The 25,126-nt window shown below is 46.4% G+C and overlaps 1 protein-coding gene across 1 annotated transcript in view; it reads right to left on the bottom strand.

Moving 5' to 3' along the window:
- Window positions 1-25,126, bottom strand: part of ANTXRL (ANTXR like) — a 38,534-nt gene that overhangs the window by 11,369 nt on the left and 2,039 nt on the right. Inside the window, exons 2-12 of the mRNA XM_088842082.1 lie at window positions 18,304-18,375; window positions 16,647-16,718; window positions 14,307-14,388; window positions 14,166-14,199; window positions 13,200-13,279; window positions 13,055-13,123; window positions 12,635-12,715; window positions 12,475-12,535; window positions 5,329-5,424; window positions 1,278-1,347; window positions 631-721 (exon numbers count right to left, since the gene is read on the bottom strand). Of these exons, the coding sequence (XP_088698208.1) occupies window positions 631-721; window positions 1,278-1,347; window positions 5,329-5,424; window positions 12,475-12,535; window positions 12,635-12,715; window positions 13,055-13,123; window positions 13,200-13,279; window positions 14,166-14,199; window positions 14,307-14,388; window positions 16,647-16,718; window positions 18,304-18,375 (808 nt within the window). The remainder of the gene's footprint in view (window positions 1-630; window positions 722-1,277; window positions 1,348-5,328; window positions 5,425-12,474; window positions 12,536-12,634; window positions 12,716-13,054; window positions 13,124-13,199; window positions 13,280-14,165; window positions 14,200-14,306; window positions 14,389-16,646; window positions 16,719-18,303; window positions 18,376-25,126) is intronic.

Below are 25,126 nucleotides of genomic sequence, written 5' to 3' on the forward strand. Positions count from 1 at the left end.
GGGGTGTGAGAGCAGAGGCAGGGCTTCTTGAACACCTATCCTTAGCCTCACTCCCCTACTTCCTGGCTCTGCAGCCTCAGGCAAAGCTAGCTGGGTATGGCCACAGCTGCTCCACCCTCCAGACCCATCTGCCTGGAACCCAGATTTGGAGGGCTTGGGGGTCCCAGAGGTCCTGGACTCTGTCTCCTACTACACAGTGTCCCAACCTCTCTCCTGCTCACCCCAGTTGGAATCCAGATGGAGCCTTGAGGTCCCCACCACAAGGCCCAGCCCAGGGCAGGTGGCAAGGTAGGTCCAGGCTGGGCAGAGCCTCAGCATCATTTCTGGTGTCTGCTTATTTGTCCCTTCCATGTGCCTTCAGTGACACTTGGTTCACAGAGGGAGCAAGGGTTTGCAAGGCTTGGGTGGTAAGGCATACCCCAGGTGCTCTTTTTAGTAGCCCTCCTATGGCACTGCCCAAGCCTGATGGGAGTTCAGCACACAGATGTAGGGTTAAGGGCTCTGAGCTACCTGCGAGATGATGCTTGAGGTGCATCAGGCTATCGGCTGGACCTACCCGGGGTGTTGTTCCCTTCACTTGCCTCCCCAGGGTGCAGGGTGTCAGGACAGCCTTAGCTGCCAGAGCCTTACCCTGGTACTCGCACAGTCCTTGCTGGTGAGGCTAACATCATTGTTGATGAAGCTGATCCCATTGTTCAGGCTAATTTCAAGGGAGAAATCCCTAAAACACAGATAGGGTAGACAGTGACAACCAGGTCAGACAGACGTAGTTCTTATACTTGGCTCAAACTGTAACTCATAATCTCCTCACTGTAATGACTTTGAACATCAGGCATTCGGGGATATCAGAGAGCAGACAGCATGGGTAAGGAGAGCTCATCCCAAAGTATTACGAGCTCATCCTCTGCAATGAAGTCTGACGAGGCAGTGAGGATCCCTGAATGAGGTCAGATGTCCTTGTGGCCATGAGCTAAGTGACCAGGGATGGTGGTATGGTGTCACCATTCCAACTCCTCTGTCAGTACAGTATGGGAGTTTAGCTTCAAAAGGCTGCCCAGAGCAAAGGTACCATCCGTCCCCGGGACACATCATCTCCTGCATCCTGCTCTCCTCAGCAGAACCTGGGTTGCCGCAGATTACTGAGCACCTCGAGGGACTGTCAACCGGGGCAGGTGCGGAGGATGCATGCAGTCCTCCTGGAAACATCACTGTGTTGCCCCAGTAGAGGTGGATTCTCAAATTCTTCACACCTCATGGTGGCAAAATTGGGCACTTACTCAACTGGATTCTCTATCTTTATTCCTGGGCATATCATACTGGTGTCTTTCACAGAGATGGCTTTTTCATCTGAAACACAATCATGTGAGAAGAACGTCAATGGACTTATGCATCCATCCACCCACCCCTCCCCTTCTGCCTGCCCTCTGCAAGCAGAGCGACCACTCTCTGGCAGAAGCAGCTTCTCTTCTCTGCCTTTTTCTGACACCTACCATGCACCATGCACCAGGCACTGTTCAGGGCCCGGGTTCTGGTGTTTAATGGAAACAAGGCAGGCAGAAGTCATGTTCTCAAGGGCCTGACATTTGTGGGACTGGAGAGGGAGTCAGACAATAAAGTAACAAACAATGGACAAACTGAATGCCAGAGTGAAAAGTGCCATCATATCAAAAAACAAGGGGGAGTAGGGAAGGGAGGGGAGGGGATGGCTGCAAAGACTCAGCACAACCAAAAATAAAGGAATGAAATTATAATCAAACTGAAGGTTTCCCTTTACATTCCTCATTTGTTAATGTTTTTAGAGCTTCCTTTTAACTTCAGTCAGTTCAGTTCAGTTCAGTTGCTCAGTCGTGTCCGACTCTTTGTGACCCCATGAATTACAGCACGCCAGGCCTCCCTGTCCTTTTTGGGCTCCAAAATCACTGCAGATGTTGACTGCAGCCAGGAAATTAAAAGACACTTACTCCTTGGAAGGAAAGTTATGACCAACCTAATTAGCATATTAAAAAGCAGAGACATTACTTTGCCTTTTAATTTAGGGACAGTTTTTAAAATGAACTGATGAAGAAGCATGCCTCATGAAAAAGCATCTGTGTGACTCTCAACACTTTCTCCAATTCCACTTCAGCTTTTCTTCTGTCATTCAGAAAAATTAGATTTATTAAGCTGTATTTGAGATGTTACAGGCACTTATCTATGTTGGGATCAGGGGTAATGTTTTATTCTTTACTTTTTTGTATTTTGCTGTTTTCTACTATGTAGCATTGTTATAATTAGCAATTTCTAACGTATTTTTTATTGTTTTTATCTTTTTTTTTTTTTTTGCCACAGGTCAGGGCTCTTCCCTAAAGAATGGTTCATTTCCACGTGGAAAACTTTTTGGACCTAACTCAACTATCAGATTAGCTATGAACTTCAGACAGTGCGAGTCCTTCATTGGGACTGAAAATAAAAGCTAACTGCCCAGTATGGTTAGGGGAAAGGATTTGCATCTGAAGGACAGGATGGTTGGGATTACTGTGAGCCATTTTTTTCCATAGGCTGTTCATGATCCTGAACAGGGAGAGGGGATTGATGGCAGGCACTCCACATACTAAGGGCCCAGAAAAGCATGGCTGATTGTAAAGCAGGTTCAGTTCAGTTCAGTTCAGTCGCTCAGTCATGTCCGACTCTCCGCGACCCCATGAATTACAGCACGCCAGGCCTCCCTGTCCATCACCAACTCCCGGAGTACACTCAAACCCATGTCCATCGAGTCGGTGATGCCATCCAGCCATCTCATTCTCCGTCGTCCCCTTCTCTTCCCGCCCCCAACCTTTCCCAGCATCAGAGTCCTTTCCAGTGAGTCAACTCGTCGCATGAGGTGGCCAAAGTATTGCAGTTTCAGCCTCAGCATCAGTCCCTCCAATGAACATCCAGGATTGATCTCCTTTAGAATGGACTGGTTGGATCTCCTTGCAGTATAAGGGACTCTCAAGAGTCTTCTCCAACACCACAGTTCAAAAGCATCAATTCTTCGGCGATCAGCTTTCTTCACAGTCCAACTCTCACATCCATACATGACCACGGGAAAAACCATTGCCTTGACTAGACGGACCTTGGTTGGCAAAGTAATGTCTCTGCTTTTTAATATACTATCAAGGTTGGTCATAACTTTCCTTCCAAGGAGCAAGCATCTTTTAATTTCATGGCTGCAACCAGCATCTGCAGTGATTTTGGAGCCTGAAAAATGAAGTCTGACACTGTTTCCACTGTTTTTCCATCTATTTCCCATGAAGTGATGGGACCAGATGCCATGATCTTTGCTTTCTGAATGTTGAGCTTCAAGCCAATCTTTTCACTCTCCTCTTTCACTTTCATGAAGAGGCTTTTGAGTTCCTCTTCACTTTCTGCCATAAGGGTAGTGTCATCTGCATATCTGAGGTTATTGATATTTCTCCCAGCAATCTTGAAGCAGGTATCAACCCAATATTAACTGGTTAACTAAATACTTGCCACATTTAGAGAACTTTTTGAAACATAAAAACTCCATACTAGTGACAAGCAATGTAAAACTTACAGAAACCTGGGTTAATTTTTTCTTTTTTATGTTCCTTTATATTTTCTAAACTTTTGTCTTATGTTTTATTCAGAGGCCAACATAATTAAAAGGAAGCAAATCAATCCTCATCACTGCATCAGGACTCCTGGCAGTAAACAGCACAGTGCAGCCACTTCTTATCAGCCTTGATTATATGCAGTGAGGCAGTCAGTGGAGGAGCCCAGGAATGTAGGGTGGGCTGTCCTGTGGGAGAACATGGTCCTGGTCCATCCCAGAGAGGTGATGTCTAGAAAGCAAAGCAATACAGCCACGGACCACAGAGGAACATCTGAACACATTTCCTGAAAGATAGGTTGTGTCCCACCTTTCTCAAGAAAGGTCATCTCAGTGAGGTGGAAGGCCCAGAGGCGGCAATTACAAGAACCAGCCTGTGGCCTTGGGCATGCTCTTGAATTGACCCTGACTCTGGTTTCAGATCTATACAAGGGAATAACAATAGGTATCTTTTGAGAATTAATTGGGATAGTGCATGTAAGGCACTGAACACATTCGCCAGTGTGCTCAATAAATAATTCTTCATGCAAATAATTTACTGAGTCCTAATCACTCCCAAGAAACTACAAACCATGGGAAATCTAACTCCCTGAGACCATCTACACTTTTGTGGTGTGAGCAGTTAGCAGTGGAAGAACCCTGCCCATCCCATGCACCCATGGAAGAAGAGATGGCCCAGAAGTGCTGAGGGAGAGGACTTGCTCTGGGTTTACCAGATGGCCCTGGAATGAGGAATCATTGAATATAATGTATCAAATCAATGTATCAGTGGGATAACTTGGATACCTGAGGAGGAAGAGGAAGTCTAACTGTCCCCAGGCACTCTCTGGGGGAGATCAGACCCACTTCAGTGATGAGGGCCTATCTCTTGCCCCATCTGTGTGCTTCCTCAGGACACTCACCCATCGTGGAGGAACACCTAGAGCCTGAATATTTCCAAATAGTAGCTTATGTACATGATAGGGCTTAGTTGTGCACCTACCATACAAATGGCCCCATTTTATAGTACAGATAATAGAGACTGAGAACAGAACACTCGTTAGGTCAAGATCACACATGTAGAGTGGGCCTGAGCCAGAATTCCAGGGTCCAGGCCTGGCAATTTGCATCTGCTCTCAATACTAAGGGTTGGACACGACTGAGCGACTTCACTTTCACTTTTCACTTTCACACATTGGAGAAGGAAATGGCAACCCACTCCAGTGTTCTTGCCTGGAGAATCCCAGGGATGGGGGAGCCTGGTGGGCTGCTGTCTATGGGGTCACACAGAGTCGGACACGACTGAAGTGACTTAGCAGCAGCAGCAGCAGCCGCCACCCACCTGGGAGAGCTCAGTGCACCTGGCCCAGATTCAGGTCCCTGGGGGTGCCATCACTTTCCACCAGAAGAGTTGTGAGATTCAAGTACTTGTCTCTCAGGGAAAGTGAGGGCCAAGGAAAGTGTGAGGGGAGTGCAGCAGTAAAGGCAGACCCAGCATCCCAAGCCCAGCCTCTGCAAGGGTAAGCTCTGAGCCAAGACGGTCTTGATGTGCTGGAGTGGATATCTCCCAGACTGAGATGAAGTGCGAGGTGGCCAGTCTTACCAGCCAGGTTGCTCCTTCCATTGTCTCTGTTGCCTCCATCCTCACAGTGTCTGCAGTGAATGGTCAGCAAAGGCTTTGATGGCTTAGCTGGCTAAGGGAATGCAGTGTGGTGTGGGAAGCATGTCACTTGGTGGCACCGAGGGGGGCTACTTACCAATTTGCTTGTCTTTGAATTTAAATCTACAAATAACTTCATCCTCATTCTTTGCATTATTAAAACCTTTTCCAGAAATCACCAATTCGTATTCATCTGCAAGGGCGACACCCAAAGGTCTGTTATTAGGAGAGTGCTGACTTCCTTTTGATCTTACGGTTATGACAGGCCACACTATAACTGAATTCCCAGGGATCCCAGTAAGCAAGCAGCTATGTCTGAACCAATATATGGGCACACACTGGGTCTTACCTGGCATCACAAAGGGTAAAACTGAGGTGGCTGGGCCTTGAGCACTTGTGGGCCTCTCACTGCCGCCTTTGATTTGTCAAGCTCATTGAAGGCACCCTGTCTGCTACCCTCCATGGGGCAAACCCAGCCATATGCTTCTGACTTTGAAGTCCCAATGTCTTCCCTAAGAGGTGCAGGCAGTGTTCCTTTCCAGGCCTTCCCTTACATTAATGACCCAGAAACAAGAGAGTGCAGGCTGAAGACTTTCCTGCCCTTGCCTGAGCGGAGCACACAGGACTAAGTGCTTGTGGGTCTTTCTCACACGCAGGGGTCTGTTCCTCCTCACTGTGATCTCTATGCCAATGGCAGGCTGGAAACCCCAGGAACAGGGCCAGGACCTGGGTAAAGCAGGGCCAAGAAAGGAGGCAAGGACCCTGCACAGGAGAATCACCCATGGAGGGTGAAATCCTGTCTTAGCTGTGGTTCTGAAGCCTGCCATGACTGCTCTTCACCTCCCTCTTCCTGCCACTTCATATGCCTCACACAATGCCCCCAGGAATCCACCAAGCATTTCCTTCTGTTAGGGTGGGAGACTGTGATTTGTTAAGGCGTAGTTCTGGGCCATAGCCCTAGCCAGGCTGCTCGGTCCCCACTGGCGCTTCCTGGCAACTGAAATACTAATGGATCCAGAGAAGGCAGCCAGTGGGCCTGGCTCCTAGGGAGTAGACCAGGATAAATGCAGGTCTTCCATTAGCCTCCACCTCTGTTCTCCTAGTTAAGATCATTAATTGCCCAGGGTGAATTAGCCTGAGGAATATTCCTCAGAAATGTCAGCACAGCTTTGGACCTGGCAGTCCTGATTCCCCCTCCTTCAAGCCTTCCTGCAGTCCCTATCAGATCAAGGTGAAGTGTGTAAATTCTCTGTTTTGAGAAAATTAGATTCTTGGGCTGTGGGCTGAAGTTGTCCTGCTGACATGGTTTTATAGGCTTTCAAGTATTTTTGAGAAAAAATGGGAGTCCATGTTTAAAATCTGAACATTTTCTCTACTAATCCAGATTCCTAGTATTCTTGGAAAATGGGAACACTTGGCACGAGTGGGTATGTATTTCTGCATGTCAATCACTGACTGGGCCAGAGGCCATTGCCCTCTCAGAAAGGGAAGCTCTCCAGTGGCCAAGCACTTGCCCCTAACACTATTGACCATCATCCTTGGCTTGGCCTTGGTCCACTCCTATTTCTCTTGGTACTTGCCTGATCTAAGAGGGTACCTGATGCATTGACCTGTCCTTGGAAGAGCTTGAGCAACATGGAAGCGTGGAGAGGGCACTGAAGATTTGATAAAGCACAGGGAAGGTGAACTGATTGCCTGTGCTAAGAAATCAGTGCCTTTGTGGCCCATTCAGGGCAACCTTGAGGTCCCTTAGTGACATCCCCTCCCACGCCCAGTAGCCAACAAACCAATGCTGCTTCTGAATCAAATCTGCCAGATTGGTCCCTCACTGTTGACACTTCCTAACAGCCCTGCCCACCGTGACATCAGAATCTGTATTTGTCCAGGAAGACGCAGCTGGAACTGTGTCCTGCAAACACGCCTTCACCAGCACAACTTAGTCCAGCCTGAGCAAGGTGACTGGGCCTTAATCTCATGGAAGTATATTTCATAATTCATATTCCAGAATTATTCATTGCAAAGAATGGTTTCCTTTCAAAGCAGAACCATAAACTAATAAAACATATTTTAAGTAAAGATATAGGCAGAGAAGAGAAACTTTAGCTATTGAATATGGGGAAATCAGACTCTAGATGAGGAAAAAAAAAAAAGCCAGTATAAGCTTTTCTGCCATAAATGAAAAGCCAAAAGGAATCAGAAATGAGCAAATAAGTGCCATGCCAAAGCTTACAACTCCTGTGTTCATCCAAATGTTGTTTCCCACTAATGAGCACCAACTGCACACCAATCTTTACACTTTCTCCCTGAAATCTCCCAACAGCCCCATGAACTTAGGCATGAGCTAGGCAAGATTTACTACTCAATTTTACACAGAGGGAAACTGTGACTTAGGAAGGGCAGGTCACTTCCTCCTGCCCAAGGCAGGTATAGGGATCTGACCTCAAGTGCCCAATTCAGGACACACTTACATCACCTCTGCTCCTGTCTTAATTCCAAACATCCATTTCTCTGCTCACTGGGGACATGCCCTTTCTGACCTGAGTCTTCAGCTCGTGGGACTCTGAGTTGAAACCAGAAAGACCCAATAGAGTACCTGGTGGTCCCAGCCTCATGGTGAAGATTGGGCCCAGCCTCTTCCATGTGGGTGACTGGAGGAAGGGCAGTAGTGGAGGTCAGGGCAGGATGACAGCCCAGAGCACAGACCACACTGGCTTCCTCAGGAGCAGGGCATGCTGCCCTCTGCCTGGGTGCCTTCCTTCCTCCTTGGGTCTCCTGCTGCCTCCAACTCCACTCAGGTGCTGCTTCACCTCTGCAGTGGAGCCCTTCTCTCCCAGGCAGTGCTGCTCTCAAAGCGGGGCTGCTGAACTCTGGCAAGTCTCCAAAGTGGAAGGCAGGGTGGTGGTTTCAATATTTCAGCAAGAGAGACTTCTGGGTAAAGGACTTTTGCTTTGCCCAGAAAGCTGTCCCTCTTGCTTTCCCAATTCCTCTCCTCATACCCCAATTCCTTCAACAGTATCAACCACAGGAAGAAACTAAAGTCAAGGAAGGACTGAAATTGGCTTCCAGGGCTGCATTTGCTGCACATCCCACACTGGTCCACTTCCTACAAGCCCTCAGGCCCTGGAAGGGAGATTGAAGTCTTTCTGGAACAGAGAACTTTCTCTCTGGAAGAAAAGTTGTGCATCAAGTCGTCTGGGAGCTCTAGAGAGAGGAGTTGACGAGGCAGGCTTATCTCTGAGAAGCCTGGTGGAGCTGAGCATGAAGAGGGCATCTAAGCTGCTTGGGACTGACAGGCTCACAAGGCGGAAGTGACTGGCCCTGCGGAGAGGAGGTGGGGGAGCACCACACGCGGTGTGGCACAGCCACTTTGAGAGAACCTGGACATTGCCAACCATAGCTGGGCTTCCCCTCAAGGCAGCAATTTGGTCTTGATTGCCGGGAATTCCTTTCTCAAGCTCACAGAGAGGTATTCGTCAGGATGGTCCTACAGTATAACTTCTAACATCAACCTATGAGGAACGATCTGAATATTGTCTCCCCAAGACCAGTGAAATAAATTGGTCCATCCATGCAATGGCATATTATGTAGAAGGCTGGAGAAACCTATGTACTGCATGATCCTATTGATGTAAAATATCCCTTTAAGTATATTTAGATAGGAATTTACATATCAAAGTTGAACTCTGTGGTTGTTAATTGGGGAGACCATGGGATGGGACAAGCGGGGACCTTGTCATGATGGAGGGACAGCCTCTACCCAGGCTGGCTGCAGGGGTGTCCCACACTGTTCTGCACAATGTGTCCTGCCTTCACCCCTGCCCGGCACAGCCTGCCCCACCCACCTTCATAGAGGGCCTCCAGCCACGATGCAGAGCTGGACATCAGACCTCAGAGGGAAGCCCTACTCTGCACTGTGTCCTACTGTGGCCTCCACTGGGCCCCACCTGCTGGGCTTCTTGCAGACACTCACTCTGGTCTGGTCACACACAGGGAAATGAGGGACCAGGTGCCACCTCCAGCCATAAATAAAGCCCGAATAAACCTTCCTGCCTGGGTTTATTTGGGCTTTATTTATGGGTCAAGCCTGAATAAACCCAGCAGCACACAGGAAGGATGAATCCCCAAACCCTAGTGCCCAGTGCCCCAGGCCAAACCTCTCACTCATCCTTTGTGAGTCCCCGGAGAGAAGTTCTAAAGCAGCAAAATAGCCTGTGGAGGAAGAAATCGGAGAGTAGCTGCCTCTAGGGGATAGGGGCAGGGATTGCCTGGGAAGGGAGATGAGGCAACATTGTGGGGACAGCTCTGATGTTCTGAGCCTTCATGTGCACATTTTTCAGAACTCATCAAATGATACACTTAAGTCTGCTGCATTTGAAAAAAAACAAACAAACAAAACTCAATGAAAAGTGTTCCGCAGGTAGAGATATGCAAAATAAGGGGTTTGTGGGTGTGGTAGTCTGATCAGTATAAGCTATTTATTTATTTATTTTTTATTGGAGGCTAATTATTTTACAATATTTTATTGGTTGGTTTTGCCATACATTGACATGAATCCGCCCCGGGTGTACATGAGTTCCCCCTCCCGAACCCCCCTCCCACCTCCCTCCTTATTTTGAAATGCAATAAGAAATAAGATGGATTGATGAAGAGAGAGAGAGAAGAAAGAGAAAGGAGTTAGATAAATATGTGACCAGGAATATATGATTAGATATTAATTGCAAATCCAGTGGAGAGAGGAATGGTCATTATACGTTCATTTCCATTTTTGCTATATGTTTGAAATCTTCTGTAATAAAGGGTTGGAATAAAAACAATGAAGTGGATGATTAAAAAAAAAAATAATGCTGTGGACACAGCCAAGCAGAAGTTACAGTTTGTGATGAGTGACTATGAGAGACCAAGGGCTGTGAGAAGCCTGGGGGCCCAGCTGACCAGGAAAGGCTGTAGATTGAGGCGCTCTGAGAGTGAAGTCTCAAGGGCTGGGTGGGCTGGACATTGTAAAGCTGGCCAAAGGTTTGCAGGAAACCCAATACCCCCGCCCCCAGCCTCTGCAGCAGATGGGCAGACTTAGAGTAGAGGCTGGACATTGGAAGGCCCAGTTGTCTGGCTTGGGGGCCTCAGCCTCCAGAAGGTTACAGAAGCAGCCTTCTCTGCCCTTCGGGTCCTATGTATAGGACGGGCTGGAGCAAAGGCCTGGAGGCAGGGAGGCCAGCAGAAGCCTCTGCCTATTCCTAGAGGTAGCCCAAGGTGCTGAAGCAGCTGCGTGACTCATGCTCACACCCTCCTGGCTTTCCCTCACTCGGCTCACTGACTTATTCAGAATGACAACTTCTACTTTATTTGGGGTCCAGGTTTCTGCCTTGAGCTTTCCCTCCCAGTGACAGTCATGCTGTGTGGCAGCTTTTGACAAGATGACAGCAATTGTAAAGGTCAGAGCAGCACCGCTGGGCCTCACTGGCAGAGGGTGTGCAGCAAGCACCTGTCACCCCAGCTAGGCCACCACAGGGCATGAATGACAACAGGCATCCTCCCCTGGGGTCTGCAGGCCTGTGTGTGTCCTGGGGACATAATCAGAGAATGTCAGCTCTCAGGTTGCTTGCAAGCTGTGACGTGCAAGAAAAGATCCTGCACATGTGTGGGGTCTCCTTCCATGGCCACATCTTGCACAGGTCACAGGGTCAGAGACAGGAGAAGTCAGAGCTTCCACCCACAGGGGGCTCAGCTGGAGATGCTTTTATCCTGGGGTGTTCTTTAGCCACTGCCCTCCCCAACCTGGTCTCAGTGTGAGGGTGGAGGCAGAGTCAGGGGTCAGTGATGGAAGTCTTAGTACCAGATCCTGTAGGTGAAGGCCACTAGCTTCTACATCCTGAGCCAGTCACCACGAACTCCACTGCTTCTATATCCCACTGCAGATCTGATAGAGGGTATTATTTCTACTTCTTGGAGATGAAATTGGAGTTGGTAGATATTCAGCAATTTGCCTCGGTTTCATGTCCTTGAGCAGCAGAGATCAGATATGAACGCTGCTGTGTCTGACCCCACAGCCTATTGCACTGTAGTCTTGCAGTTCAGAGCACCACAGCCAGGACCAGCTTCCTGGCTATGCATCCAGCTGCATCCAACTGGATGCTGTTATTGGGAGCATGTGCTTATCCACCCACCTCAGCTCTACAAATCCCAGTGATGTGGATGCTTGAGCTGGCACACACAGAGCTCAGTTCAGAGAGAGAGAGCTTCTATCAGCAATGCGCTACACAGGATCCTCCCCAATCTGATGCAGGGACCAACCCAGGGGAGGGAGGGCATCCTCATCAGGTTCCAGATCTCAGGGAGAGGCCATCCCCACTGAACCACTGGGTGTAATGATAGCTGTGAATATTTGTTGGATGCCTTTGTCAGGATCTATTACTAGTATGACATTGGCCAGAACTGTGTCCAACTCTTTTCTTCATCCACGTTTTTCTTCATTTTTCTGATGAGGAAAATCACATTGATATTTTATATATTGAATCAGGTTGGCATTTCAGGGGTGAACCCTAATTAGTCTTCATGCATTGTCCTTTGTTATGTTGTTGGCTTCCGTTTGTTAGTGCTTTGTTGAGGATTTTTAAAATAAAGTTTTTCTTATTTCTTAGTTAAATTTCAAGTTTTGAGCTAAGAAAAATATGTACGCTTGTAATCAGTTAGCAATATTTTTGTGTCAGGTCATTTTGTAGCATACATTAAACATACAGAGCTGTTTGTCAATTATGTCCTAATAAAGCTAGAAAGTGAAAGCAAAAGTCGCTTAGTCGTGTCCGACTCTTTGCGACCCCATGGACTATACAGTCCATGGAATTCTCCAGGCCAGAGTACTGGAGTGGTTAACTGTTCCCTTCTACAGGGGATTTTCCCAACCCAGGGATTGAACCCAGGTACCCTGGATTGCAGGCAGATTCTTTACTAGCTGAGCCACCAAGGAAGCCCAATAGCTGGAAGAAAGAAGTAGTTGTACAAACACACAGACACACACTACAACCCCCCACATATACACCTCACATACACATTCTCTTATAGGCCCCTAAATTTCTGTGCAATCACACCACACACTCAGATACCACACTCACACATACAACTCACAGTACACACACAAACCATATATACTGAAACCATGTGCTCACAGCACACCCACAATGCACACTGGACATACTAACAACACACAAACACACACCACTGTATTTACAAAAGCAACTCCAGCTCTTACCTCCTACGCAGATACTGGAAGGCTCCACAGAAGTAATTTCAATACAGGACTTAGTTTCGAGCTAAAATTAGGAGATGAGGGACAGGAGCAGGGGATGTGAATGGCAGGAACTTGTTGAGAACCCACCTCTTCCCGCTTCTCAAGTCCAGCCCTCACTCACTGGATCAACGATGTTTTTAAGAGCCTTGAATCCTTGGTCCACTGCAAACACGTGATATGGGCTGTCTGCAATTTCTATTAACTACAGTGGAGAGGAGATGGTTGGCACACAGCCAGAAGTTGAAAACACAATAGATTCTATCCCAGGAAATGGACTCTTGCCTGCTGCCATGTTGGATTCCAAAGGCCACTCTCTGGCATCTATCAGCAGCCCACCCTCAGGAAGTGGAAAGCTCCTCCACCCGCACCTCTGGTGTGTAGGTTTACACAACACTTGCTGTTCATGTGCCATGACTACCTATTGTCCAAACACTTAGACTGGGGTAAAGGGACGTCCACTGGGTGATGCTGGGATAGCTGTCTCTGAACGCTTTCACTAGCTGGGCTCAAAAGTGGCGCGTGGTTCCCCGTTCAGAATTACCTGATGTTCCTCAAAGTTTTTTACACCTATGCAGTATACTGTCGCTCCCATTTGCCGAGCCTTATCAGCCTATGAGAAAAAAAGCGCTGAGTATAATTCATCAAACAAGTGGAACCCAAAGCTGGTAATGATGGTCTGGACTCACTTCTTTTATAGTTTCTTTTAGTGATAGTTCCTTCAGAGTTCCATCAGTCAGACAGATAATCATGGAATGAACCTTGTTTTCTGCAGAAAAAATAGGGAGTTGCCTTGTGAGTAAGGCACCTGGTGTGACCTGCCTCAGGCTGCCAGGCCCACAGTGCTGCTCCCACACCTTCTCCTCCTGGGGAGGGGCCACCCTGACACCAGAGCCTGCCAACTAGAGCACCTCGAAAGAGAAGGGGCCTTAACCCAGCACCCACTTGATGGATGAGGAGCCTGAGACTGGCTCAGAGCTTTTCCTAGTGGACCCTCACTAGGGGCAGGTGGCACAGCCTTTATCCTGAATGGCAACTGCAGCTACATCCCTGGCAAAGACAAGCCTCTGAAGTGAGCACAGGGAGGAGCAGCCAGACTGACCGTCAGATGCTTGGGCAGCGGCCCCTTTCCCAGCAGCCTATGCTTCTTTCCTGACGGGGGCTGCAACCCTACAGTCTACATGCCGATGGTTCGGGGTTAAGCACAGCCTTTCCCACTGTTGGAAACATGGTCACAGGATAAGAGTCAACCAGAGGAAGAGGCTGAAGGGGAAGGGGCAGAGCCAGTGCCGTGGTGGACACAGCGTGGGCAGCCAGGGGGACGCCAAGGTCTCTGCTCCCTAAACGGAACTCTGCTCATTGTCCCTGGAATTTCTCTTTTTTCTTTTTCACGCAGCTCAACTGTAGGTCAAGCACTTGATATCTAGTAAGAACCAGGAATGTAACATATGATCCCATATGGTTCTCAGGAACATCCCTGGGAGAGCTTTTCATCCTCACTGTGGGGAGGAGGAACCTGCAGCACAGAGAGGGCAAGGAACTCGCTCCAAGAGTCAGCGCTAGGAGCTGGCCAAGGAGGGTCTGCACCAGCCCTCGCTGAGGCCTGGGCCTGGCTCTGTCCCAACTGAACACAGTGACATCAACAGGCAACTTACCTCCTGAGTGAGCTTGTTCAATTTGCTCAATCGCCTGCAACAAATTGAAGGAAAGTTGGGGGAGGTGAGAAGTGAGAAGACCCCATAATTCTTTAAGAATGTGACAAAGCAGAATAAATTCTCAGGGCTGTAGATCTGTACCTTTTTAAATCCTTCCTGCATGTATGTGTCTCCTGTAGGCACTATATTCTGAAGTCTGATAAGACCATCATGAACTTCATTTCTGAAAAAAGTCAGCAAAGGGGATTGAGGAGGAATCCCCTCAGGTTGACTGTTACAAAATAGACCAGCTGCTCTGGTGCCATTCTGTTCTGTGGAGACCTCCCTGGACCAGAGAACACAGTGGCCCTGTTGTGACCCTTCTGTCCATGTCTTTACACTGACAGGATCAACCCTAACGCTTCTTTGTCCACCACCCAGTGAGCGTGGAGGATGCTGCCTTTCCGTCCCATAAGTAGGACCTGGCTTTCAATGTGCTCATCCCTGTCTCAGCAGGCAGACCTCAGGGGACTCAGCAAGTGGTGAGTCTGTGGTGAGAGGGGATCACCCAAGGATGTGCACCTGTGGATTCAGCACCCCCAACATGACTGGAGGTACTGCTGGCACCTAAGGGGTCCCTGGTGAGGGCATATTATCCTCCAACAAGCAAGGCTGAGTTTGGCGAAGTCACTCTGCTGTTAACTCTGCCCTGCCCCTTCATCGTCTCCCACAGGCTCCCTATAGTAGACTTGGTCCTTCCAAACCACTTCCCTCACTGGATCAGTGCTAAAGGAAGTAGTCAAACTGCTCCATTAGAGTCTAGGGCTCCTGGGCTTCACGTGCTCTTGAAGATATAGATGGTAAATGGGGAAGAGGCCCAAGGAGTGTCCATGTGGGCTGAAGAGCAGTGACCCCAGGCTGCCACAGGGATCTCTGTTGACCTCTGTTACAGCAGATGGGGGGGGATGGGACTGGGACATGCCAGGGGGTGGGGCTTAGGTTCAAGCTTCTCCGGTGTGATGGCTGAGCAAGTCTCAGAGAATGTGGTGCCTGAAGGCTGGCTCTTGCCTCAGGCAGAAGGGATTCTGCCATGAGCTGAGATCTGAGAGCCCCTGATCCTGCCCTACCTGGCCCAGCATGGGAACTGAGGAGGCCTATGACCAGGGCCAGTGGATGGCAAACAAGGCCCTGCCCACCCATGCAAAAAAACCCAAAATAACCCTATCCTCTTCCGGTCACTTTTGGGAAGATTTGTTTTGTTGACAGCATCCCAAATGTGCTGGAACCCTCAGCCTTTCCCAGCTTCCAGCCCAGGACTGACTTCACTCTGGTCTTTTTCTTGGCTGCCCTGCCACCCCATCCTTATTCCCAGCTCCATGCATGGAGAGAATACTAACTTGCTTATGCCCTCAGGAAGTCCTTCACTTCTTACAACTCTATGCCAATTTCCCCCTCCCCTCGTTCTCACTCCTCTTCTGACACTTTCCCTTGAGGGAGACATTTTCATCTCCACTCTTCAGAGACAACTGGGAGCCCCTCAGGAGACTCCCTCACAGCTCCCTTGGTTCAAGTTCTGAACTCCTGGTTAGAGGAGTCAGCAGTCCTCCTCTCCTCCATGGACAGCTCCTCTACCAGAGGCCCCCAGTTCTCTTTCTGCCACCAGCCTGACAGCTCCCCACTCACTTGCTTTCTTCCACCTCACACTCACTCAGAGTCTCTCTCTCAAAATGCAGACCACAGGGACACACAAAACCATGCCTTCCCCAGCGCACTGAACAGAAAACTCAGTCCCTGTTTCTTCTGGGATCCAGGCTCAGGGAGTGCTATCTCCATGCACTGGCACCGCCACACTCTCTGGGTTTCAGTCATTTGCATCATGAGTATCTCAAGCTCCTGTATACTCATGAGCTCCCTATCTTCCACCTCCAGGCCTTTGGGCACACCTAGGATGCTGGTGTGTCATGCTTTCTTCCTATACCCAGCCCAGTCTGGTATTCAGAACCCTACTCATGGGCTCCGTTGTCTCAGACCCACCAAGGGACCAAGCTCCCATCCAGTGAACTCCATTCCTTCAGCATGCCCATTCCTGTCTCTTGATTCTGACTCTGCCTCTCTTCTTCCCCCAATGGGCCCAGAGCAGAGACTGACACACAAAGCAGACGCCCAACACAGGACAGTGTTCACAAAGGGCCCACGCATCTGCTTCACCAGATCCCAGAAATCCTCACAGTGAGCCAGTTCTAAGAAAAGTGAAGAAGGTTGAGGATAGGACAGGTGGAGAGCAGGGTTTGTGGAAATGGAGATGGTCTAGCAGCACAGGGTATGCCAGTGCCAGCACAGTCAGCCCTTGGTAGGAACCAGGGAGCTGGGATTGGGGTCAGAGTGAGCACTCAGTGGAGCCCAGGCTGGCCCAGTCTGCACCCAGTGGAAACCCTAAGCTCCTAGGAGTCTCCCCGGACCTCATTCACCAGGCCTGCCTTGGGAGATTAAAGCAGCACTTACCTGTCTGAAGTAAGCTTCATGATGGTGTGACCCTCTGTGGAGAAGGTGATGAAGGACATCCGCAGGTTAGGGCTGGGGAGGAAGTATGTGCTCATGAGAAGCTCTACATGACACAGGCTCAGAATAAAGCCAGTGTGTAGCCAGGAAGAAGGTGCATGCCAATTTCTCTTTTCCCCACCCCAGCACTTCTGTTTTTGGATTCATTTCCTAAACCTCGAAGTTTCTCTAACTTTAATGAAGGATTGTAGGTATCCTAGTGAAGGAAGCCGGTGGAGACATGCTGCCTTCTTGGAAGAATGTACCAGGATGGCATTCTGATCCAACCTTATACCCCTCACCCCTCTAAAGTGTCTCTCTCTCTTTTAAACACACACACACACATACGTGTACATGCACACTGCACACATCAGATACCTATGGATTCTTTCACGAGGGCCTCATAACTGGTTGCTGCTGCTGCTCAGTCACTTCAGTCGTGTCCGACTCTGTGTGACCCCATAGACGGAAGCCCACCAGGCTCCCCCGTCCCTGGGATTCTCCAGGCAAGAACACTGGAGTGGGTTGCCATTTCCTTCTCCAATGTGTGAAAGTGAAAAGTGAAAGTGAAGTCGCTCAGTCATGTCCGACCCTTAGCGACCCCAGGGACTGCAGCCTACCAGGCTCCTCCATCCATGGGATTTTCCAGGCAAGAGTACTGGAGTGGCTTGCCATTGCCTTCTCCGCATAACTGGTTTCTCTTCTATAAAATTCTTTGTACCTTTACTCCTCTTCCCTCCTTTACATCCTTCTCTGCTTTATTCCCACTCATCTCAGAGAAATCATTCTCCTTCTTAGCAGCTATTCATATACATCCCTCCATTTCCTTTCCCTGGACTCTGTCTTTTGGTCCATTGACACTCATCATCGTTTAGGTAAATTGCTACAGTAGGTTCTTAGATAAGCTCCCTACTGCTCCTAAGTCTTGTTTCAACACATTTACACACAATATCAGACTTTCCTTTTTGGCACATAACCTTGATCATGTCAGACCCCTGCCCAAGAATCATCTGTAGGTCTCTATTTTTTACAGCAGAAAATCCAAGCCCCTTGACCTGGCATTATGTGCCTTGAAGGCTTTGGTCCAAATCTGTCCTGTGCAGCCTCATCTCCCAACCTTCTTCTGCATTAACCCTACTCTCCAGCTGAACAGACCACTCAGTGCACACGAAGTCTCCTTAATAGTTCCTGTTACTCTCTCTTCCCCATCCTTCAAGACCTAGTTCAAAATTCCACATCCTCTAGGAAACCATCCTGACTTTTTCCCTAAGAATTCTTGCTTTTCCCTTTAATTTGCCTTATAAGACTTTCACCTTTTTCTTTTGGCTCTTGACACCATTTAACCTGGTGTTCAGTTATCATGTTACAGGTTTGCCTCTTTCCTCATCTATGAGGCCCTTCAGGGTAGACTGTGTCCCCTGCAATTATGGCCTGCCTTCCAAGTAGGAGGCAAGAAAACTGCTGAGACCCAATGGAGTCTGCATGGCCCGTTCTTTTCTACTTCAGAACATCCCCCTGGGCTCTGTTCTCCTGACTCTAGGCGCTCCCATTCCCACTGAGTCTAAACAGCTGTGTACTCTGCCTGGCAGGGGAAAACACCCTCAGTTTGGGGAAGCCATACTTTTCAAACTTCTTGACCAAATCCTCCACAAAGGAATAAATGTTCATCCAGTTGTTGTTCACACTGCCTGACCTGAAAATGAAGAAGACTTGAGTTAGAGGGATGAGGTGCATCCACTATGTAGGCAGAACTTCTGCCTCCTCAGTTTCCAGTAGACACTTTAGCAGCTCCTTCCTCCCACTCCATGTGGCTGAAGGCTGCTCAGCAATCTCAGTGGGTCATCCTGGTGGTGAATTCGTAAGTTTTGAGCATGGGGAGGGTGACCAATCAGACCTGTGTGCTTGGGAGTTAGGAACTTCCAAGGGATGAGGAACTTCTGCTAACAAACCAGGATGGTTGTACAGCTATCACATCAGAAGTGATGTAGGATGCATTGGTTGGAAAAGCCCCCAGTGATTTTGATATGACTCTTCTAGCCCCTCAATTTCCCTTGAGCATAAACCATTCCCAGGTGTCTGCTCCTCTCTTGTCCCTTGAAAGTGTGTGTTTGGGTGTGGGTCAGGGCTGTTTGGCACAATATTCCAACAAAAGTCTCTTAGTTGGTCCTGTCTACCATTCCTTCTGCATCCTCTAGGCTGTAACTAAATCTCTCAACAAATAGTGATGAAACTAAGAATAGATTCTTTTAACATTATCAAAATTATCATTCATTGAGATGTATGTACCAGGCACTTCACGTTACATGATTTCAAATTCCAGAACAACCCCATGATATCAGCATTATTTTCATTTTTCAGATAAGAAAGCTGGGGCTCTCACAAGTCATGGAATTTTCCACAATTTCCATAGCTGGTATGGAACTGAACCCATTTCTAGCCTTAAAACCCATACTCTACCCATTGCACTGAGCAGTTGCAGGTGACATGGCGATGTCCAACAATTGTTGTTGTTTGGTCTCTAAGTCATGTCTGACTTATAACCCCATGGACTGTAGCCCACCAGGTCCCTCTGTCTGTGGAATTTCTCAGGCAAGTATATTGGAGTGGGTTGCCATTTCCTTCTCACGGGAAACTTCCTGACTTAGGGGTCACACCCAGGTCTCCTGCATTGGTGGGTGGATTCCTTACCACTGAGCCCCAGGAAAGCCCATGTCCAACAATTACTGAGTAGCAAACACCAGACTCTGACAACTGACCCACAAAACAGACTTTCTATCAGAAGCGTCCATACTAAAGTGCAAGACAAATCCTTTCTTAACTAATTTGAACTAATTTGAAACTAACATAATATTGTTTAAGTCAACTATACTTCAGTTAGAAAGTAAAACTTTTGTACTTTATGTATTCAAATCTCAAAAAGAGAACACATTAAAAGAATTATACATCACATCCAAATGAGATTTATCCTTGGAATGTGAGCATGGTTCAACATACGCAAATTAAAAAATGGGATACACAACATCAACAGATGAAAGTTAACAATCACAAGATCAACTCAATAGATTCAGGAAAAGCATTTGACATATTACAACAATATTTCATGATAATAAAAACCTCAAACAGATTTGAATATAGAAGGAACATATCACAAAATAATTAAGGCCATATACAATAAACCCACAATTAGCATTATACTCAATGGTGGAAAGTTGAAAGCTCTGTTTCTAAGATCAGGCCTGAGCCAAGGATTCCCACTTTTATCACTCTTCTGTTAGAGCTAACTGGCATGACAAAGAAACAAAAGGCATTCAAATTGGAAAGGAAGAAGTATGCTTGTTATTATTTGCAGATTATTTGATTTTGTATATAAAGAATTCCAAATATTCAACCAAAGACCTGTTGGAACTAAACAATGAATTCAGTGAATTTTTAAGATATAAAAATCAACATACAGAAATCAGTTGCATTTCCAGTAATGAAACATTGAAAGATAAATAAAGGAAATTGTCCTATTGGGAATAACATAAAAAATAATAAAACACCTAAGAATAAATTTAACTAAAGAAGTGAGAATCTGTGCAATAAAAACTATGTCTCAAACAAATGAAAAGACACCCCATGTTCCTGCATTGGAAGAAACAATATTGTAAAAATGTCAGTATTACCGAAAGCCATATAGCTTCAATACAATCCCTGTCAAAATTCCAATGTATTCATAGCAATAGAAAAAAATAGTCCTAAAATTTGTGTGAAGCTACAAAAAACTCCAAATAACCAAAGCATTCCTGAGAAAGAAGAACAAATCTGGAGGCATCATACTTCCTGACTTCAAACTCTACTTCCTGATTTCAAAGCTATAGTGATTAAAACCATATGGTAATAGCATAAAAATAGACACATAGACAAATGGAACAGAATAGAGAACCCAGAATTAATGCCACATATAGTTAACAAATATTTGAATAAGGGAGCTAAGAGCACCCACGGGGAAAAGATAATATCTTCAACAAATGGTATTGAAAAAATAAAGCACACGCAGAAAAATGGAAATGAACCTGTATGTTACACGACTCCCCCAAACTAACTTCAAGTCATAAGACCTGATACCATGAAACTCCTAGAAGGAAATACAGAAAGAAACTCTTTAGAATTAATCTTGCCAATAACTTTTGGGGCTATAACAACAAAATCACAAACAACAAAAGCAAAAAATCAACATCAAGCATAAAACTTCTGCAAAGCAAAAGCAACAACAACAAAAAAATGAAAAGGCAACCAATAGAGTGGGACAAAATATTTACAGTCACATATTGGATAAAGGGTTCATATCTAAAATATATAAAGGGCATATACAACTCAGTTAAAAATACCCAAACAATTTGATTAAAAAGTGGGTAGAGAAATAGATACTTTTTTCAAAGGAGACATCCAAATGGACAGCAAGGACATGAAAAGATGCTCCGTGTCACAAATTATCAAAGGAATGCCAATCAAAAACCACAATGAGATACATCTCACACCTGTTAGAATGACTATCATCAATAAGACAAGAGATAATAAGCATTGGTGAGAATGTACAGAAAAGGAAAACTGTTACAGTGTTGATGGGAATATGAATTGCTTAGCCACTATGGAAAACAATATGGAGGTTCCCGAGAAAATTTAAAATAGAATTACCATCAGTTCACTTCAGTTCAGTTCAGTCGCTCAGTCGTGTCCGACTCTTTGCGACCCCATGAATCACAGCACGCCAGGCCTCCCTGTCCATCACCAACTCCCGGAGTACACTCAAACTCATGTCCATCGAGTCGGTGATGCCATCCAGCCATCTCGTTCTCTGTCGTCCCCTTCTCCTCCTGCCCCCAATCCCTCCCAGCATCAGACTCTTTTCCAGTGAGTCAACTCGTCGCATGAGTTGGCCAAAGTATTGGAGTTTCAGCTTTAGCATACCAGCCATCAATCCCACTGCTGGGTGGGGAAGTGAATGGGGAAAGAAAACAGAATATTGAAGGGACATACACAATTCCATGCTTATTGCAGCATTATTCACAATAGTGAAGATAACAGAAACAACCTAAGTGCCTATGAACAGATGAGTAGATAAAGAACACGTTGTACATATATACAATGGAATATAATTCAGCCATAAGAAAGAAGGCTATCCTGCCACTTGTGTCAATAGTGATGGATCTTTTGGTAAGTAAGATAAGTCAGACAGAGAAAGACAAATACTGTATGTTATCACTTATATGTGGAATCTAAAATAGCCAAACTCATCTAAACAGGATAAAGTGGTGGTTACCAGGGTCTTGGGGGAGTAAGCAATGCTGTACCCTTAAGGGTACAAACTTGCACCTAGTTGACAAATAAATCTCAGGTAGCCAATGCAGTTTGTAGTGAATTGTATGTATGTAGTGAACATGCAACAATATTTTATTATAATCATTAAACTTTCTAAGCGACTAGATCTTAATTATTCCCACCACAAAAAAGAAGTAATAATTGTGTGATGTGATAAAGGTGCTATCTAAATATACTTGATGTATGTCAACTATATTTGAAGGAAAATAAGGACTTTTAAAAAGGAAGAAATAAAGAAAATCAGAAAAATTATATATACATATTGTATATGAAAATATTTATTTGTAACCATTAATGCACATGTAGCCATAAAGAAAATATCTCTAATAAGTACTGAACATATTTCCACACAAAGGAAGTAAAAAAGGAACCAAAACTTGTTACTTTAAAGAAAAAAACAATTAAACACAAAAGAAGGCAGAAATGGAGAAAATTAGGGAGAAAAAAAGCTAAAAGACATACAGAAAACAAATAGCAAAAGTCCTTCCCTATCAGTAATTACTTTAAATATGAGGGAATTAAACTCTCCAATCAAAGGATACAAATTGCCATAATGGATAAAGAAAGATGCAACCATATAATGACTACAAGAGACTCACTTTTGATGTTACGACACCAGGAAGTTAAAAAATGAAAGGATGAGAAGAGATACTTCAAGCAAAGATAAATCCAAAGAGAGCTGGGATAACTATTAGACTTTACATAAATAATTGTTATGAAAGACAAAGAAAGACATTGTATAATTAAGGGAGAGTTACTTCACTGAGAAGACAAAAGATTACAAATAGATATACACCAAATATCAGAGAAGCAAAATTTAAGAAGCAAACAGAGGTAGTGAAGTGAAGTGAAGTCACTCAGTCGTGTCTGACTCTTTGCGACCCCACGAATCACAGCACGCCAGGCCTCCCTGACCATCACCAACTCCCGGAGTTCGCTCAAACTCATGTCCATCGAGTCTGTGATGCCATCCAGCCATCTCATTCTCTGTCGTCTCCGTCTCCCTCCGTCCCCAATCCCTCCCAGCATCAGAGTCTTTTCCAGTGAGTCAACTCTTCACATGAGGTAGCCAAAGTATTGCAGTTTCAGCTTTAGCATCAGTCCTTCCAATGAACACCCAGGATTGATCTCCTTTAGAATGGACTGGTTGGATCTCCTTGCAGTCCAAGGGACTCTCAAGAGTCTTCTCTAGCACCACAGTTCAAAATCATCAATTCTTCAGCTATCAGCTTTCTTCACAGTCCAACTCTCACATCCATACATGACCACAGGAAAAATCATAGCCTTGACTAGACGGACCTTAGTTGACAAAGTAATGTCTCTGCTTTTCAATATGCTGTCTAGAGTGCTTATCAACAGATAAAAGGATAAAGGAAATGTGGTATATATATTACATGGAATATTATTCAGCCACAAAAGAATGAAAATTTGATATATGCTGCAACATGGATGAACTTTGAAAAGCATTTTGCTAAGTGAAATAAGTCAGACACATAAGGCCAACTAGTGTATGATTCCACTGGTATGAGGTACCTAGATTAGGTAAATTCACAGATACAGGGAATTGGATAGAGGTTACCACAGTTGGGAGAGATGAATGGGAGTTACTGTTTATTAGGTACAGGTTTCAATGTCCTCTGCTGACCAAAGCACATAAACCACATACAGCCTTTCCTGAGCACCCTTCTAGATCAGCCCCTCCCTCAGCATTTCTCATCCTCCTGTCCTAGTTTTCCCTTTGGTGTTTATCCCCATCTAATCTGTCCCCTATTTCTCTTTGATTTATTTCTTGCCTCCTAAAATGAAAGCTGTAAGAGGATAAGGACTTTTCAATTTTGTTTGCTGCCTTATCCCCACTGCCCAAAACAGTGAGTGACTGGGGTACTGAAGTTTTCCAGTAATCATTTCAGTGAGTGGATGAACAAGGGAAAGAGGGAATGAATAAGCCTGCTCACCAGGGGATGAAAGATCCAGAGAACCTGGGAAGTGTCTGAGGAGGTGTCTGACCTGCACCCCACTTCCCTACAAAGGGCACATGGGAGAGAGTGAGCCAGGGAGTCAGGGCTGGATCAGGGTCCCCTGCAGTGCAGGAGTGTTCCCAGGGGGTGTAACTCTGCCTTCCCTGGCAGTTTATTTTATGCTCATCCTCCATGACTTCATCTGACACATGCTAGGAAAATCATATAAACTCCCATTCATCCTCATCACAACCTGATGAGATAGGTATGACGATCCCATTGTACAGATGGGGATGCTGAGGCAGAGAGAGGAGGCGATTTGCCCAAGCCACATGACTGATGAGTGGAATCTGCCTGACTGCAAAGCTGGGGCTGCCTCCTCAGTGGTCATTATTCCCCTCTCCCCAGGAGTATCAGGAAGCAGCCACAGGAGGAAGCCTGTCCTCACACTCCGGGAAAATCTTGTTAAGTTTGTTTTCTTCAGCTAGAATGAATGAGCACAATTTCTAGGGAGTGGTGGTCTTTCCCTGGGGCTGAAGGAGTATGCTGTGCTTTCAGAGAAGCCTGGCCAGCTGTAAGCCTACTCCTCCCTGATGGCCTAGCACTGAGAAGTGGGTACTAAGGGCCCTTTCTTGGACACCCCCACATCCCCTTCCCATTTGCAAAATCCAGTAGGGTTCAGTCCTGGCCAGCCTTAAAGGCAAGTGTCATGACTGACGGTAAAGGGTAGGGTCTGAGCAGCAGCTTCAGTACTGGAGTTTGAGTGCAGGTAGAGGGAGTTTAGTTGCTCCCCTTTCTCTCCTGCCTTCCCAGCCTCTTGGGAAGACCCGCATCCTTCACAATGAATTATGTAGCTACACCAGCTATGGTCAGAGGGACCTGTGCTGCCTCCAGCATTTAAGAAGCTAAAGGAGGCAAAAGGTATGGAAGGGGGCAAGTGAGAGGGGTGGAAAGTAGGGCCAACCTGGTTTAAGCAGCCATTTCTCTGGTGCTGTTTTTAGTCCCCCTACCTTACACCTTCCTTGGAAGAGAAGAAAGGGGAACATCTCCCCACTGCTTAATGTTTCGCAGCAAGCTAACTTTGACTGACATTGAGTAAACCATTGAGTACTCTCAACCTGTTTC

This window comes from Moschus berezovskii, chromosome 12 (genome assembly GCF_049115385.1).
Source record: "Moschus berezovskii isolate FMDL1 chromosome 12, NW_MosBer_1.0, whole genome shotgun sequence".
NCBI lineage: Eukaryota > Metazoa > Chordata > Mammalia > Artiodactyla > Moschidae > Moschus > Moschus berezovskii.